The sequence below is a fragment of the Pipistrellus hanaki genome (genome assembly GCF_964339955.1).
Source record: "Pipistrellus hanaki genome assembly, chromosome: 6".
Lineage (NCBI taxonomy): Eukaryota > Metazoa > Chordata > Mammalia > Chiroptera > Vespertilionidae > Pipistrellus > Pipistrellus hanaki.
In genome coordinates this window covers 39,878,515-39,894,510 of record NC_140508.1, presented here as the reverse complement: position 1 = coordinate 39,894,510, position 15,996 = coordinate 39,878,515, and the positions used below count along the sequence as shown (strand labels likewise).

The following is a 15,996-nucleotide window of genomic DNA, read 5'->3' as shown; positions in this document are numbered from 1 at the left end:
TAGTCTCTAACGGTAAAACATTTTAGACATACTACTGTCAGCTTCACTTTATACCATGTTATAAGAGAATGCAATTATAAAGCTTAAATCCACACATTTTAGTAGCAACTGTCAGGTACCTAATTTTGATTCTTCAGATTCTACAGTTTCAGCCTCTGCAACACAATCCCATAGGCTAATCACTACTGTGCCCTAAGTGTGCGCACGGAGTCACTCAGAAGAATGGAGTTTGTGGTTGAGCTTTGGAATGGTTCTTGTAGAAGGTTTAAGTTTGGAATGACTTGACAGAGTTCGTCCTAAAAATAGGAGGAAGTCCTTGCCGTCTGGCGTGGTTGAGGCCTGGTCTTTGCACTACAGAGTACCATAGTCCTAGCAGTCAGGAATGTTCATATAAAGGAAGTTCTGTTGTCCTTATTTTTTGTTACCTAATCCCTTCCCCTAGTGATTCTCAATCAGGTGTGGTTTTTGCCCCTCAGGAAACATTTGGAAATGTGTGTTGCGGGGGAGAGCAGTTGCAACTGGAATCTAGTGTATAGAGACCAAGGACGCTGGTAAAAATGCTACCATGCACAGGGCAGCTTCCCACAGTAAAGAATTACCTGGTACAATCAGTAGTGCCAAGGTTGTGAAACCCTGCCTTACCCTAAACCCCAATTGTATTTTAGTATGTGCTACCAGTTATAATAGTTCCTTCACTTTTTATTGTTTTCACTATTACAGATGTCCCCAGCTCACCCTGCTTTTACTCACCTTCACCCAGTTCCCTTCCCCCTTCCTCTGGCCATCGCCACACTGTTGTCTATGTCCTTGGGCTCTGCATATGTGTTCTTTGACTGACCTCTTCCTATGTGTTCTATGACTGACCTCTGTCAGACTGTTCCATGTGCCTCTGGTTCTGTTTTGTCCATCATACAGATTCCACATATAAGTGAGATCAATTGTTGAGTGATCAACCCATAAAAACATCACTAATGGAAACATTTTCACCACTTATTTTGTCAGTAGATTCTAAATACACTCACTTTGGCCATTAAAGGTAAAAATATATGTAAGGCCATAGCACTTTATCATACTTCCCCTTTTGCTTTGTAGTAAGCAGAGCAGACAGTATTAATAGCTGGACTAAAAGAGACTATGAGGACTTCTTGTAGTTGATGCCTGACTACTCTATAAGAGACATGAATCACATATCACCGATATTCTCTGTGGGGTATTTATTAGGAATTTGAGTAACAGTAGTTTTCATGATACTTTTTCTTGAAAAATAATCGAGTTATAAATCTCATTGATTGCTTTCAGCATCTCATATTTTATGAATCTCTAAAAATAACTGATTTGGGTGCATTGTATGGGTTTTCCCATTAAAATCTATGGAAAAGAATTTTTCTTTTTAGTCTCAGAAGTCAGTATGAACCTTTTGTCAAATCCTAAATTACTGCCCATATATAAGGGGTGTAAAAAAAAATCTCACTGATACAATAATCTGTTTCCTGTGTCATTCTGTAATTATTAATATTTGTCTCTGTTTTGATTTTTGCATAGTTGGGACTGATTTATAGTTTCTCTATTCTTTAGAAATTGCATGGAGCAGAACTGAAGCCTTCTCTTTTTCTTTCATTTTCTTTTCCTCATTCTTTCTCTCTTTCTCCACTTTATGATAGTATTTAGCTCCTGAGCAGAAATAGCTCTTCTAAGTTTGGTGTTTGTGGCTTATTCAGAGTTTCAGATTAGTTCTACTATCTACTATTAGTTCTATGGAAGAAATTTCAAGGGACTGCTTGGGGTATTCTGTGAGCAGCAAGTAGAAATGAGTTTAACAGGTAGCATAAGGAAATTTTTAGTCATGCAAAGAGGTTCATGTAACTTAAAAGTTTGAAAGGTATTCTTGGGAGCTTGGAAAAGTTTAAGGGCAGTATGTCAACTTTTACACTGAAGTTGACCTTTCCTTCGGACTATTTGAGTGTGCTAAAGTAATATTTTCAAAAGCATGGATGAGGCAGACTTGGTTCTGAAACAAAGTTTCATTTTTCAGACTTTTTAGTTACCTCTCAAATAACTAGCATTTCAATCCAGTATTTATTGAACACTAGTAGCCAGTCGTTCATTGGGTATATAGGGTAATTATGTGTTCAGCACTCAGTAGCACGCTGTAGGATGCAGAGGTATAAACTGTATTCTTTCTCTTTAAAGAGTTTACAGTATAGATAGAAATGCATGTGAGAGAGGTCACAATGAAAGGCAGCATAGCATTATTAAATGGCTCAGTGAAGATGTTGTCAGTTCATTAGGAATTCAGAGCAAAGAAATCTTGGAAGAGTTGGAAGCAGTGAGGAATCATCGAGGAGGAGGTAGATCCAAGATGGGCCTCTCAAAATAGAAGAAAATACCAAGACACCAGGGTTTCACTCCTTGTGAACAAATGGCCTGGGCTTGGAGCGCCTCTGACTTTAAACATCATCTCCAAATCTCAATTTTATATAGAACATTAACAGACTCTCCAATAATCGCATAATAAAGACCCATAGCTCATTAATACATCACATATAAGGAAAATGTCTATTTTACCTTAAATGTTTTCCTTTACATGTTTATAACCCATCAGATGCCTGAGAGAGCACCTTTTAAAGATACTTACTATCTTGAGCAGGAACATAGCCTGATACTTTTCTGTAAATATTATTAGGATAGCTGGGTAGCATCTAATTTGCCAGCCTCCCAAGGACTGTGATATGCCCCAAGAAAAGCAGCTTATTTGGACAACTGGTGTAATAATGTAACCCAAAGCCAAAACTTAAACCAAATGATTCTGTAAAGGTGATCTTTCACAGTCAACATATGAAGATTACTAATGGAGTGGACGTATATAAAGTAAGAAGTCAAATAGTTATTCTCAGTTCACTTGTTCTCATTTAATGCAGTACAGTCATTGAGTTAAGGCTTTATATATTGATGCTTTGGAGAGATATCTAATCATTAGCACTTTTAAATTTTTTATTTACCATTTATCCGTGATGGAGTTCAGAAAGGTGATCAGTTTTGGCAGGAAAAGACCTGAGACTGGTTACTCTTTGCCATTTAGTGTTCAGAAGGTCAGGATGAAGTGTAATGTAAACCCTGTAGGTCACTATGTTGTTTTTATCGTAGAATCTTTCTTACTTAACCAATAGGTCGCACAAAGAACTTTTTTATGCTGTTAAAGTCACAGAGATGCTTTTTTTAAAGAAAATGTTTTTATTGATTTCTGGGAGAGGGAAAGAAGGGGACAGAGAGCTAGAAATGTCAATGATGAGAGAATCATCTATTGGCTGCCTCCTGCACTCCCCCCTACTGGGGATGGAGCCCACAACCTAGTAATTGAACTATGACCTCTTGATTCATAGATTGAGGCTCAATCACTGAGCCACACCAGCCAGGCTACAGATATGCTTGTAAGCAGTAATTTTTAGATTTAGAGATTGTAATCACTTTTCAGTATCCTACATTGCCATCATATTCCCCTAGATTTGATGCAAATCCAAACTGTGTGTCTTTGTGTTTTAATATTTGAAAAAATGAAAGTTGACAGATCTAATCAAGATGTATTCTTCAACATTTTGGAATTTTAAGGGCTTTCTCCATTGCAGAATGAAGTGTTATAAAACTAACCCACTAAATATTTTATGGTTGAAAATGGCCTCCTTTTTCTGCTTCTTGCTACAGAGCTACCCATCACACTCCTCAGCAGACATCAATTCCAGTCTTCCTCCAATGTCCACTTTCCATCGTAGTGGTACCAACCATTACAGCACCTCTTCCTGTACGCCTCCTGCCAACGGGACAGACAGTATAATGGGTGAGTTTTGGAAATGCCAGTTCTGGTACCAACATTCAATGTCAAGATTATAATGAAAGATCTCCTATAATTGAACAGCAGTCAGGGGGTAAATGTTTGTCACATAACCGAACAAACAAATGAAACAAACAGAAATAGTCATTGACTTGACCATCATTACATTTTTTTCCAAAAGAAACTAAAATTTGGTTACTTTGCCTATTCTAATTAGATTTAACAGGATTTAAATACACCAAACCACCTTGCTTCCCATGCTCACAAACAGCCAGCAAAGTGAGCTTTTATAAGACAAACCATTGAAGACTAATGAGATAGAGAACATGATGTCTCTTAATAGTAGTTACCACTTCCCAGATTCAGTCACGGTGTTTTGCTCTTAGCCATGACACACCACGGTCTTCTGCAGATGGGTTCATGTGAAGCTAACATGCAACTAGTAATAACTAGATATGAGCTCCACCTTCAGAAGAATGCTGGATGGTGAAGTCCTTCAGAGGGAAGAAGTGTCACTCACTCATAGAACAGGAGACAGGAGACGGCTAGGCATCTGTGGGACAAAAGTTACCTGTTACTTTTCTCAAGTTAAGAGAAAAATAAGGCAGAAAGTTGCTGCCAGATTAGCTGAGCCATCCTCCTCCTCTCACTTTCCATGCAGTCCATTGTGGTCTTCTCCCAAGGACCAATGGCTCCCCATCACACTCTCATCTCGAGGGAGGGAAGAGCTGGCAGGATGTGTAGCTGCTCAGGGAAGAAAGAGTTCAGGTTGGAGAGGAGGGAAGCACTCCTTTCGGAATTGGCCTTTGTCAACTGTCTCTGTCACCCAGCACTACAGCCTGATGCTCCAGGGTCCTGTTCAACCTCAGGCTTCACTGATTGCCACTGCGCTGGTTCTAGCTCACACCCATCCCCTGCTGGGGCTGTTACTTCCAGGGAGTCACCGGTGAGAATACTCACTGGGTGTTTTAGAGAGGAGACTGTGTAACAATAATCCTGCAGCTACTCTTAGCTATTTGTAGTTTTTTTTTTTTCATTTCCCTTAGTCTGTAGAACTTTGGGAATGATGATGAATCACTTATGTGGGAGGTTGGTTTTTTTGTTTGATTGTTTTGTTTTTATAAAAAAGAGATATATTTTGAAGTGTTGCAAATGTAATCCTGCCTAAATAATACAATCTCTGTTTATTCAATAATATATTTCTCACTTGAGATTGTATTATTATATTTCTCACTTGAGATGAGCCACCTAGCAGCCCTTCACTATCACGTCTCATTGAGAAGCAAATAGGGATTTCCATTTTTGTAACTTTTCAAAGTTTCTACAAATGTGTTGCATGAGTTGATTTTGGGGGGCTCTGGACTGCGGTCATATGAGGACATTTTGTAGCCATCAATGCAATTTTGGAAGATTTGAAAAACAAGAAGAAAGAAGTGCAGAACTGAAAGAGTGAGAGAAGCATATTTCACTTCAGTGTGGTTTGGCACATGGAAAGCCCCTTTCTGTAGTCATGAGGTCTAGTTATAAAGCAGGCTGACCGGTCATTCATCCTCTTACATGGCAGATTTCCTGTCTGCTTGTGGTTTGAGTAATTTTCTTTTTTAGGAAGGTATAAAGGTGGAGCAAGCGCTTGAGTTGAGGAAAGCATACTTAGGCACTGTTTGAAAAAAAAAAAAATTTTTTTTTGTTAATTAATTTGCAGAACAGTCTTCCAGGGAGACAGGCACTAGACTTGAAAAGAAAGATATTGCGAGAGCGTAATCTTAGCCCCTGGGCTGTGGTTAGCAAAGCCATGCATCTCGGTGGGAATGGGATGTGCCTTAGTAAGCCATCATTAGCTTAAAGAGGAATAAGAATGTCTCCTCTCCTTCATTGGGCATGGGCAGTGTGGAGCTCTAGGCAAAAGATGGACTTAACTTATTTAAGTGGAGGGAGGGAGGTAATAATTAGGAAGCTGTAATTTTAAAAGGGAAAAAAGTATGAGATTTTTGGAACCTAGAAAAGGAATTTTTTTAGACAAAACATTATTACATAAATTAATCCATAACCATGGGTGTACTTGTCAAAATCTGCTGGTAGAATGTGAGAAAGCTTCATAATCTTTTCAGGAAATAAGTAGACATGGTAATTCGGCATTTTGGAAGAACCTGCATAAATGCAGTTATGAATTCAGGGTTACTGTCAGAGAGAAGACTCATGTTCTCCCTTAAAACATGTCTTCCAACTCCTCCAGTTAAAATGCAGAGGGAAATTTGGGTATGATAATGGGCTTCCTGGTTGCACCGTGTCTGCGTGACTCAAGTGTCTTCGCACTTCAATTCTCTTAGGTTTTGGCTTGATTTTCAGAGGGTGGTAGAAGTCAGGGACGGCAGCATGTCTGTCTAACAAGAGAAGATTTCTCTTCAGTTACTAATGCTTCCCTAACAAACAGTATGGGCTAATAGGACACATCTGTAGACTTTTGAAAATACTTGGCATATACTCACTCATTCTGAAATGCAGGAAATAAAGAAATATTACATTGCCTGTATCGCAAAGAACAAACAGAGCTAATTAAATAATTGGTAAATAGGGAACACATAGCTTGACACATGTTTAAGATTACACACATGATTCTGTAGAAAATAGCTGTAAGCAATACTAATGCCGTAAGAATGGGGTTCAAGCGCTAACACATGGACATCAGATTTTTCAAGTTTTCTTGGTGTAAAGTTGCAAGGCAGTGCAATCTTTTAATAAACAACATTGATGTCTTAGGAAGCTATTTTTTGTTTGTTTGTTTTTTGGTTTTTTTTTAGTTCAAAGGATTATTAGCCCATTTCTCAGTTTCATTTTATAATATATCTTCTGGTAGTCAACAGTTGTCCTGAACTGGTCATAGGACAACAGAGCGCATGTGGCATGAGAGGAAAGCTCTAGAACTATTGGAAGTTCTGTTCTCTGCATTTCACAGATGGAAGATGCTCACTGGGGTCTCAGATGGCCTGTGTTTGGTTTGAAGAAATGACCATTGCTTCTTGGGGGCTTTGTTTGTTTTTGTTTTTTCCCTTTTAATTCCTGTCTTTTCTTTTTTTTCTTTTTCTTTTTTTTTTTTTTTTAGAAACCCTTAAGAAGTATACATCTTACTTAGATTATATTAATGGTGGAATTTTTTTTTTTGTAAGTGACACGTTCATTCATGGATTTTTGAAACAATTAGAAAGCATTTCACTTGTTACACAGAATTCACATATTCCTCTGAAGCCCTGCCAGCACACTCAGGAGATTATACCAGCCCTTTCTGAGTTAGAGGGATCTGGAAGTGTATGAGTATAATGCAGGGACACAGCGTGGGCTGATAGAAGTTAGTTAACTAGCCGAAACTGGTTTGGCTCAATGGATAGAGCGTTGGCTTGCAGACTGAAAGGTCCCGGGTTCGATTCCAGTCAAGGGCATGTACCTTGGTTGCTGGCATACCCCCAGTAGGGGGTGTGCAAGAGGCAGCTGATTGATGATGACTCTCTCTCATCGATGTTTCTCTCTCTCTCTCTCTCTCTCTCTCTCTCTCTCTCTCTCTCTCTCTCTCTCTCTCTCCTTTCCTCTCTGTACAAAATCAATAAAATATATTTTTTTTAAATTTAAAAAAATAAGTTAGTTAACTAATGTTGCACCCAGGTAAGGAGAGAAGCTGCGGCTGAGGGCTAAGGGAGTTACCAATCCCAAGCCCTTCAAACATTATCCCTAAACCCTCTCAATATTATCCTGCTGAGTGTATCTCAGACGTGGAAGTATAGTAAGTTATTAAATGCCAGCTGTAGAGGATAGAAATGGGAGAGGTGAGCAGCCATATACCTTTTGTTAGATATGTGTTTCCTTCCTAACTGCAATATCCAATAGCCCTTCCTGCTCAAAAGCATTGAGGCGACTCTACCTCTCACACAGCTGACTCTTCCAGGGGAGGAGAGAGCTGCAGTTCCCATTGGGAGGTACCGTTTCTTTCTGCTCCCAGGGTGTGACTGCTTGTTGTTTGGGCTCTACACCCTCCCTTACCCTCAGAGGGAATTGGCCATCCAACCCGTACAATGCTTACAGTAACTCTTATTGCTTTAGTGGTCTTTAACTGGCCTGCTTGCTCATACAAGGCATTTCCCATGTTTTTAACCTCAAACCAAACAATGTTGAAGGAACAGACTACCAAGATGGATTTAATACAACATATGCTAAAGACCACCCTGGAATATATCCGGTTCGTGAATTAATCTGGCTTACCACTTTTACTTCTAGTGGCATGTTTGTGTGACATGAGGCACTTGAGTATGTGGCTTTTCTAGCAGAAACATGTCAATTTCCCCTTGGGGACTTGGCTTCACAGTTATTTTATATTAGAGTAGTCACATAGATCCACTTTGTCTTTTACAAGGATCCTGAGCCTTCAAATAGAATTGGATGAGGGACAGGCACAGAGCAGGAGAGTTCATGAACTTCACCCAGCAATGTCCTGGCACCGTAGTTACAAAGACCACTAATGCAAAACAATAAACTGGTTTGATTGAAGTCTTCTTGTCCATTTCCTGCACTTGTCCTGGGGCCCAGCTTTCCCCCTGAATCTCTAGAAATCCCTCATGCTAAAAATAAGCGCATTATAGCCCAAATTTGAGGTTTCGTTATAAAATTAGGTTCTGTAGTTGTGATGGAGATGCTCCTTCTTGTGTCGTCTTTATAGTCACGCTCCGGCCATTGTTAGGATGCTTTTTTTTAATAGTTTAATAAGGTGAGGCTCACTTGCACATAGTTTAGAAAAAAAACTAAATTTTAAAGCAGTCATCTTCTTTCAGGCAAACACACTATGAAGTGCACTTATCATTCCTTTTATATCTCCGTGATGTTCCCAGCCTGAGGTTATGGGTGTGTATTAAAGGGGTAACATTTCTGCAATTCTGGTTTTCAGTAGTCAGTCCCCAGGCACCACTCCTTCCTGGTGTTTGGATGAGGGTGTGTCCTAATGGGAATTGCCATTTCCCCAAAGCGGAGATTGAGTCCCAGGGTGGTCTGCATGTAGCGGAACCCCTTTCTCTGCTCCATGGCTAGCCAGCAACAACACCTGCGCGCAAGCCAGCTGAGCAGTGCTCGGGTGGCTGGCAGTGCCGAATCCGCCTACAGAATTACAGTTCCTCTTAATCACTGCTCATCTTCCACTCAGGTTTATCTTGCAACCCTGCCCCAAGACAGATTCTTTTTTTCTCTTGAGCAAGAAAAGTTGAATAGAGCTAAAATATCTGAAGAAATCAACCCAGTCTTTCCCAAGTAAGGGCAATCGTTTTCATCTTTATCTGTCACATGGGCCCTTGGGTTGCTCATAATACGAGTTGACAAAAACTTGGGGTTAGAATAGTCATCAAGTCCTGTTACCTCCAAGCCAAAAGGTGGATTTGATAAGCACCAAGTTCATTAGAAGTGAGTGTGGCTAAATATGACTCATTACTTAATATAAAAATAAATTATAACTTTGAGAATTAATGCTATATTCGCTGTCTGATTATTTGTGCCCTTTGACATATCACACAAATAAAAAGAGAACTCTATAGCAGAAGGACCCATGCTCATGGGCTCTAGAAAATGCGTCTTCCCCAATGTTTCCTGGAACAGAACAAAAGGCATTCCAAACGAGGGGGCAAACTGGCCCAGTAAACAGCTTTGAAATTTAAGCCCTGGATTCCTCACTCCAGCAAGGTGGAATGGCTGCATATTAAAAATAGTCTATTCTTATCAGCGGCCTCCATGAGTAGCCTGTTAGTTTTCGGAATCATTTTTTATGACAACGTGAGGTAAGGAGTTGATCCTATTTTTTATTCTACCTCCTAGGTCCTAACATCTCCCTCTGTTTAGCAGGCACTTAATACAAAGTTTAGTATGATTGTGATCATAGTAATTATATATTGTTTCTTGTAAAGTGTGATTTTTTTGTGTGTGTTACATATAATTAACTTTTTTTTTTAATGTTCCTAAAGTATTTCTGTTGATTTTCAGTTCTGTTTGGCTTCCTGAAAAATTATTTTTAAACACTTATTATCTTAATTTTAAAGTTGTTCAAAGGAAGAATTAATCTTTTGAAAGCCACAATGGTAGCAAATGTTATCTGTAATTGAAACAGTATCTTGTACTACTTGGGTTTCAGTTCTTTTTTAGATAATGTAATTTTTCCATTGTGGCTTTGCACTTACATATCTGTTTTGTAATTAAGCAGATATCACAAATTATTTTGACTACTAAATCTAATTTTAGGTATATATCATAATGTAAAAATTATATATATGAATTTCTAGAAAATCATATATATAATTATATATAATAATATATTAACCAGCTGGAAAATATTGCTTCTCTCCATGTTTCCAAAATACTTATTGTTTTCTATTTAGAATTGTCTTTATTTAAAAAAACAAAACTCCTTAATACAACAATTTTAATTTTCACGCCAGATAAAATTTAATTTATCTCTTATACTAAGTGTTTTTAATACTCTTGATATCTATGAGTTCCTTCCACTGGCTCAGCATGCTGTCAGACCCCCATTTCAAAGATTCCTTCCACTTAAAATCCTTAGCCCTAATAGCCAATCAGAGACGAGCCTTTTAATTACCTTTGGAAATTACAGATTACAGCTTCACTTTTTCTAGGACAATGTCAGCTATTTTTTAATGATACAGTTTCCATTTGAGTCTGTGGAATGAAAATGAATGTCTTGTCCAAAGGTGATTGTGTTCGTTTTACCATCTATGAGTGTTCTTTCAAGTTGAGTAATAGCACATGAATATGGGGGTGGGTTTTGTTAATCAGATAAAACACACATCAAAAGGCCACTAACTGATCGTACCCAACATGTGAATATGTAAAAATAGCCAGCAGAATTCAACTGTGCTAATCAGAGGTCAAGTGCGTGGCCTTGTAACCTGGAGAAAGGGAGAAACTGACCCCTGGGGTCTGAGCTCGACTCCACTTCACAGACTGGTCATGGAGACACATTGCCAAAAAGCTGCTTTCCTGGGCCAAATTTAAAAAAATTTGGGCTGCAAATTTAAAAAAAAATTAAAAAATAAAATTAGGGCTGCAAATTTAAAAAAAAATTAAAAAAATAAAAAATAAATTTAAAAAAATTATTATTTGTGAAATGAAGTTTTGCTTGGATTAATCAGTTTTCTTCTCTTATTTCACCAAGTATTGAAAAAATATCTTCCGCTGGAGCTTAATATGTTTTATTTAAATGCTGCATCAGCTTGCTGAAGTCAAGGCCCCGGTGGCTGTAGCATAGCACACGTGGGCGTTGTGCTGAGACTGAAGACCTCCGAGGAGCACTGGCTGTCCCATTGTGTAAAGGCAAATTGCCTTCAAAGTCACTTGCTGAATAGAGCTGGCTTTGAATTATGCACAAGCACCTCTGTCTTTTTATTAATAGCACTCTTTGTTCATCTATTTTGTAGATAAAAATACCAGTGTTTAAGATGGAGCGATAGCTTCATGATTATATGTAGACTGATTTTATCTCCAGAATCTGAGGGCATGCTGACTTCTAGTAGCACAACAGTTCAAGTTTTTTTTTTAATTTCACTTAAATGTGTGGAGGATACATGTTATTTCAGATACTAAAAATATTTTCTCTCCTAGGCCTGTTACAGATTTTTTTGTTTGTTTGTTTGATTTTGTTTACTGTGGAACTTTGAGAGGAGTCCCTCTTTTTATTTCAAAGGAGATGTAAATTATGCCTAAGGAGAATTCAGTTGACTTAAATATAAAGACAAGCCAAACTTTGAGGACTTATGACACCTGAAAGTACTGTCTATTTCTTAGCAATAAACTAGCATTCACCACTACACACTCCTAGGCAACAAGCCTGAAGGTTATAGCAACTAAAAGGCTATATCTTTAGACCAAGGTGTCAGGTTTATATTTTATCTGTAGAAAATGTAACATGAATATATTTGACATCTACCTCAGCAAACAAATTAATGCTAATTAAAAATTAATGTGTCATAATTAGCATTAAAAATGCAATTAAATTGTAAGTAAATGGACCAGGAGTAGAAAAGCTGTCTGGTTTTTCATATTCTGCCTTTTGTTTTTGCAGCAAACAGAGGAAGCGGAGCAGCGGGCAGCTCCCAGACTGGAGATGCTCTGGGGAAAGCACTTGCTTCGGTGAGGCAATATTGACTTTGGACTTCCTACATAGCATTGTGGAGGCCTGAACTTTAATCAGAAGTGGACATGTGGAATTTTATACAATGAATGGCAAATAGCTTTGATTTGGGAAATGCTCGCTTTCTTGCATAATGATCACTGGAAAATTTGAAGAGAGAGCTCTGCAGCTTCCATGGTTGGCTGGTCTCTTCCATCCTGTTTCCTCAGGGCTGCTAAGTGGTACTTGGTTACAGGTTCTCAGATATCCTCAGAGTCCTTAGGTGTACAGATTTTCTATCTGGATTTCTTATTTTTCTCTAAAGTCAGATAGGTCCTCCTTTACCATCTAAGACTGACTTTACAAGGGGCAATTCTAAAATACTTTAGAAAAGGCATTTAAAAAGACTATAATTGCCCCAACCGGTTTGGCTCAGTGGATAGAGTGTCGGCCTGCAGACTCAAGGGTCCCAGGTTCGTTCCGGTCAAGGGTATGTACATTGGTTGCGGGGACATCCCCAGTGGGGAGTGTGCAGGAGGCAGCTGATCGATGTTTCTAACTTTCTATCCTTCCCCCTTCCTCTCTGTAAAAAAAATCAATAAAATATATTTTTTTAAAAATAAGTAAAATAAATAAAAAGACCATAACTGAGGTCTAGGGGAAACGGTCACACATTTGGCACCTGGAGACTCGGCTTCTCTGCCTTACCTGCCCACTGCCAAAAGGCTAGCCTGGAAGGTGTCCTGCACGTTCACTAGTGACAGTGGCACGCCTTATTTGTGTCAGGGAGGGGAGGGTGCCTGGTGTTGTCTTCAAAAGCTAAGCATGGTCATTTGCAAATGTTATTGGAGATTTGGTGCTCTAACATTTTATCTCTTGGGTTGGTTATTCCGTTCCATCAGGAGTATAAAATATGTTGGATTTCTCTTAACATTTTTACCAAGTAAACGTTTTTATTTAATCTAGGCATTCTTATGTCTTGGAATCAAATGCCTTAATCATGGTGAAGAGGGAGTTGGGCAGCAATCTCAGGGATGACGTGGTCTGGCCTGTTTCGTGTTTCTCTGTGGCTTGCTCACAGCCAGGCAGCCACGGGCGGCAGTGGGCGGAAAAGGACTAGAGAAGTAGTTTGCTGACCTCCAGTCCCGGTCTTTTCCGACTATCCTATATGACCTTAGTAATTCTGGTTTCGAAAAATTAAAGTGGTTACCTATCGTTACTGCAGTTGATCGCTAAATGTATTTTGTACGTTGTAGTTTTTAAATGAATTGCATGGCTACTTCGCACTTGACAAAATAGTTGATTGTTTGTTCCTAATAATGAGGATCTGTTTTCTTTTCTCCCCGTTGTTTTAAGATCTATTCTCCAGATCACACTAACAACAGCTTCTCATCAAACCCTTCAACTCCTGTTGGCTCTCCGCCTTCTCTCTCAGGTACTGCCCTTGCTCCCCCTCCTCACGGTGCCCGCTGGTGAGTGATGGCCCCTGGGCTCCCAGCACGGGAGGGGAACCCCGTCCCTCCACGGGCTCCAACCCCATTTCCTGACACACAGAACGGAGTGGAGAGACCACCTGCCGTGAAGGCACAGCCATGGACACCCAAACTTCTCTTAAAAATTAGATGTTTTTTTAAAAAATGTTCAGGCATATGGGAAACTTATTTCTAAAAATCTCCCCAGCTCTTTAGAAGATACTCCACAGAATACCATGTTCTAACAAAACATCTCAAACGAGAGCAGGTAGTACATAGATTGCACAGTCATCAAATACAGATTATCCAAGAGGCTCTTTTCCGACAGAAATTTTAGACTTTCCACATCCCCTCTTTGGAGTCCATGTAATTGGAATGTTTGAGGAAACTGTAATCTTGTAAATAAGTTGTGAAGTGTGCGGAGTAAAAGGGGATGTTTGCCTTTAAAAATAACAAATTACGTGAACTGTGGCTTCAGGTAATAAAATGTAAGTTCTTAGGTTATGTTAGCAAAGCAGAGGTCCGTCTGAAAGGCTATTGCCCTTCCAGTATAAACACTTCCAGAAGGCCCTGCCTGGTGCCCGTCCCCGCACTCTGGAAAGAGGGCAGGTGGCTTCTAGCACAGAACTAAGTCACATCTGTACCTCATTGAAACCTGACCTTTCTGTAATTTATAGCGAGTCGCTTGCCGAAATGCTGCCTCCTCTATCCCTGGAGCAGCACTCACAGGGCCCACCACAACCCGGCTCTCTGGTCTCAGATCTCCACCAAGCTTCCGGAGGCGGGGTTTGATGTCAGCCTTCCCAAGCCTCCGTTGACATGGGGGGCGGTTGGGGGCAGCGGTCACAGAATAGAGAGGGGTAGCTGGACATTTAAGTCCCAATGCCCAGAGAGACAGAGTTGAAACTGGGAAGAAACAGATGATAGTAAGGGATGCTGCAGCAGCAGTGAGGCATCCCCCAGGATAGAAAAGGCAAGGGGAGCTCAGCATGGTGCGGTGCCTGCCATGCTGTTCACTCTGGAAAGTGACCACCAGCCCCTTACACAGGGCAGCAGCCCATGAGGCCCACGAGGAGGGGTCTGAGCAGGGACAAAGAACCCCATGTGCCCCTTCAAGCAAAACAATTCTAATGTTGTCTATTTTATAATTTGGGGGAAATTCTAGAGTCTGATAAAGCTTGAGAACCACTATCTTAGTCTAATGCGTAAGGTTAAGTCTGTAGCAAAGATCCGGGTGCTCGCAATTCTGCCTCTGGGATCCAGATAAATGGGGCACCTAAAGTAGTGGTGCACAAATCATGCCGGAAAACGCCCCAAATACTCTGAACCTGAGCAGGGTGCTCTCAGGGAAAGACTAGAAACAAGGCCATCGCGAGGCCCTGGGAACCCATCCTGGAAGGCCAGCCGGCAGCAGGGAAGGGCCTCATGAGGATGTAGACCCAGGGCAGGTCGCCGTTTTCACACTGAGAGCTCCATCCAGATTCTGTCACTGAAAGTAACTGGACAAAATACTCTATTTTCATTTAGCATCGGAATACACACGCACGCACCCCCAGGAATGACAGGAGAATGAGTATTTCAAGTGCTAACTGTGTCGGGCGTGAGAGTTCAGTGACATCGTAGATTTTATTTCCCTTCCTTGAATTATTTATCTTCTATTCCGAGTGCATATTATTTTAAATTTAAAAGGAGAATGTTAGACATGTAATATTTATTATGGCGGGCATCTTTCTTTACCCGCAGGTTTAGCGAATCGTTAAAAAAGAAATTATTTTCTTCAGAAGAAACTACTTATTTATTACTGTTGTGATGTTGAGTTTTTAAATTGTGGGTTCTGTGGATCCCTGCCAACTAATCTTATTTCCTTAAAAAGTTTCTGAAGGCTTACTGCTTCTCAAGGATCATTTTAAAACCAAGTCACAAAGCTGTTTTTCATTGGTGACAGAACTTTGGTTTAACAAACTTGCCTTGCAAGGAGGCATAACAAAGTCTGCCCCCCTTCCCTCCTCCAAACCCCCCCCTCCCACCTCTTGCACTCTTAAAAGGACCTTGACTATGTAGTAACAGTTTTCTTCAAAGGATCATTTCTCTAGCTAAAAGTCCTCCTTTTAGGAAGCTTGAGAGAATTCTGAGTCTGTCTATGTAGCGTCTCCGTGTTTTACATTTAAGATGTTTTCCGTGCCCCAGAATTTTTGGATGGGAGGCTCACCTTAGGGTCCATGTGAAAATCAGCCTTCTGTGGCTAAGAGAACTGTTTGAAGTGTCGGTGAGGTTGTTTTTACGATGATGTCGATCGCATTGTAATTCCCTCGTTCCTATCAGCAGGCACAGCTGTTTGGTCCAGAAATGGAGGGCAGGCCTCATCATCTCCTAACTATGAAGGACCCTTGCACTCCTTGGTAAGTCCCCCACTCCTCTCCGCTCCAGCCACTTCAGAGCATGTTTCTCTTTTTGCCTCTGGTTCACTCCAGGATTAGACTGTGTTTGTTCCTGTTTGTAGTTTGTAACCCAGATACCACAGCCAGTGTAAGCCCAGGGCTCTAAAGATC

The 15,996-nt window shown here is 40.1% G+C and overlaps 1 protein-coding gene across 35 annotated transcripts in view; it reads left to right on the top strand.

Moving 5' to 3' along the window:
- Positions 1-15,996, top strand: part of TCF4 (transcription factor 4) — a gene marked incomplete at its 5' end in the record, with an annotated part of 342,458 nt that overhangs the window by 291,757 nt on the left and 34,705 nt on the right. For 30 of the 35 annotated variants that reach the window (XR_014795329.1, XM_084887803.1, XM_084887799.1 and 27 more), the window contains 4 exons: positions 3,700-3,832; positions 11,928-11,995; positions 13,332-13,410; positions 15,770-15,846. Coding sequence is in view for 34 of the 35 variants with exons in the window: in XM_084887803.1 (XP_084743929.1) it covers positions 3,700-3,832; positions 11,928-11,995; positions 13,332-13,410; positions 15,770-15,846 (357 nt within the window). The remainder of the gene's footprint in view (positions 1-3,699; positions 3,833-11,927; positions 11,996-13,331; positions 13,411-15,769; positions 15,847-15,996) is intronic. The other 5 variants (XM_084887798.1, XM_084887828.1, XM_084887808.1 and 2 more) reach the window with 1 other exon arrangement.